Source organism: Otolemur garnettii, unplaced genomic scaffold (assembly GCF_000181295.1).
Source record: "Otolemur garnettii isolate 467f Iridium unplaced genomic scaffold, OtoGar3 scaffold00402, whole genome shotgun sequence".
In the NCBI taxonomy this organism is placed as follows: domain Eukaryota; kingdom Metazoa; phylum Chordata; class Mammalia; order Primates; family Galagidae; genus Otolemur; species Otolemur garnettii.
Window position 1 is genome coordinate 39187 of NW_003852797.1, and position 1518 is coordinate 40704.

General features: G+C 52.0%; 1 gene segment (V, D, J or C); it reads left to right on the forward strand.

The window, feature by feature from the left end:
- The first annotated feature begins 926 nt into the window (after positions 1 to 926).
- LOC100953652 lies at positions 927 to 1424 on the forward strand. The segment is given in 2 exon segments: positions 927 to 977; positions 1090 to 1424. Coding segments are annotated over 2 exon segments (384 nt in total).
- Positions 1425 to 1518: the final 94 nt, after the last annotated feature.

Genomic DNA, 1518 nt, shown 5'->3' on the forward strand with positions numbered 1-1518 from the left:
TGTTGTGACCCCTTAATTACTTAACAATGTCTTTATAACAGAAAAGTTACTGGTGGTTTTCCAGAACTTTCCTCCAAAGTTGACACTCATGTCCCCTTTCATGATCTTGAGCCTCTTTAAATCCTAAGTTCTTCAGAAGCCCCAAGTCCACAGAATCATGTTTTCTCTACAGGTCAGACTTTGAACTTCTGCTTTCTGGATTTCTCTTCATTTCCAGGGAATCAGAAAGGATGTTGATTCAGCCTCCCAAACACTCCCCACTGGGCTGGCCTCTGTGGTCTCCTGAGGAGTCAGATACAGGGAGGGAAACCTGACTCCAAGTGCGGCTGGGAGGTGGGTCATGGCTGAACAGTCCCTGTTCTCCTCTAATGCCCATTTTATTTCGCGCAGGGTTTGTAGATGAGATTCTCCCTCCCCTATGATTCCTTGTAACGTGAAGTAAGTTGTGTGTCCTGTTCCCTTTGAGGAGGCTCCAAATAAAATTGCCAACTAACAGGGGTAGGAGTCTTCCCTGAGGATGGAAGACTGTTATTGGGCAGGGAGTGGGCAGTGGTCAAGGCCCCAGTGTGGGAAGATGTGGCTGTCGGGACACCCTAGTGTTTGGTCTCAGACATGGTGGACCTAGAACCAGGCAGCAGGGGGCGCTGTGGAGAACCAGACACCTGACTGATCTTTGCACAGAAACCCTGAGAGCAAGAGCTGGGACTTCTAGGGTCCTCTGGGAAGCCTCATGCCAAGCCCAGCCCAAGCCCCTCTCAGAAATGACACTCAGCCACTAGGGCTGCACTTGGGACCACCGAGGTTTGGAAGGGCAGCGAAAGAGCAGCACATTTGCATGCAGGGCCCTTCTCTCTCCTCTGGGGTGGGAGTAGGCCTAAGAGGCACCTACAGCTTGTCTGTCTCAGTAGAGCTCTGGGGTGTCTGCACCATGGCCTGGACCCCACTCCTCCTCTTCATCATCCTCCTTCACTGCACAGGTCAGGACAGTCCTCAGCACCCTGAACCCCTAGCCCACTTCCCACACTCATACCAGGACTGTCCTTACACCCTGTCCTTCCTCCAGGGCATAATGGGTGTCTGTGTTTCCAGGGTCCCTCTCCCAGGCTGTGCTGACTCAGCAGCGCTTTGCATCGGCCTCCCTGGGAGCCTGGGTCAAGCTCACCTGCACCCTGAGCCCTGGGTATAGGTACAACACCACTGGATGGCACCAGCAGCAGCCAGGGAAGGCCCCTTGGTACTTAATGTATGTTAACAGTGATGGAACCAGCATCAATGGGGATGGGATTCCTGACTGCTTCTCAGGCTCCGGCTCTGGGGCTGACCGCTACTTAACCATCTCCAACCTCCAGTCTGAGGATGAGGCTGATTATTACTGTCAGTCCTATGACAGCAGTGGTATTCTTCACAGTGACACAGGCAGATGAAGTGGGACAAAAACCTCAACCTGCTCTAGAGCTTTCTCTATGACAATTTTCAAATTTCTAAATATGCTCCATATGCACAAATTCTACTTGGGAG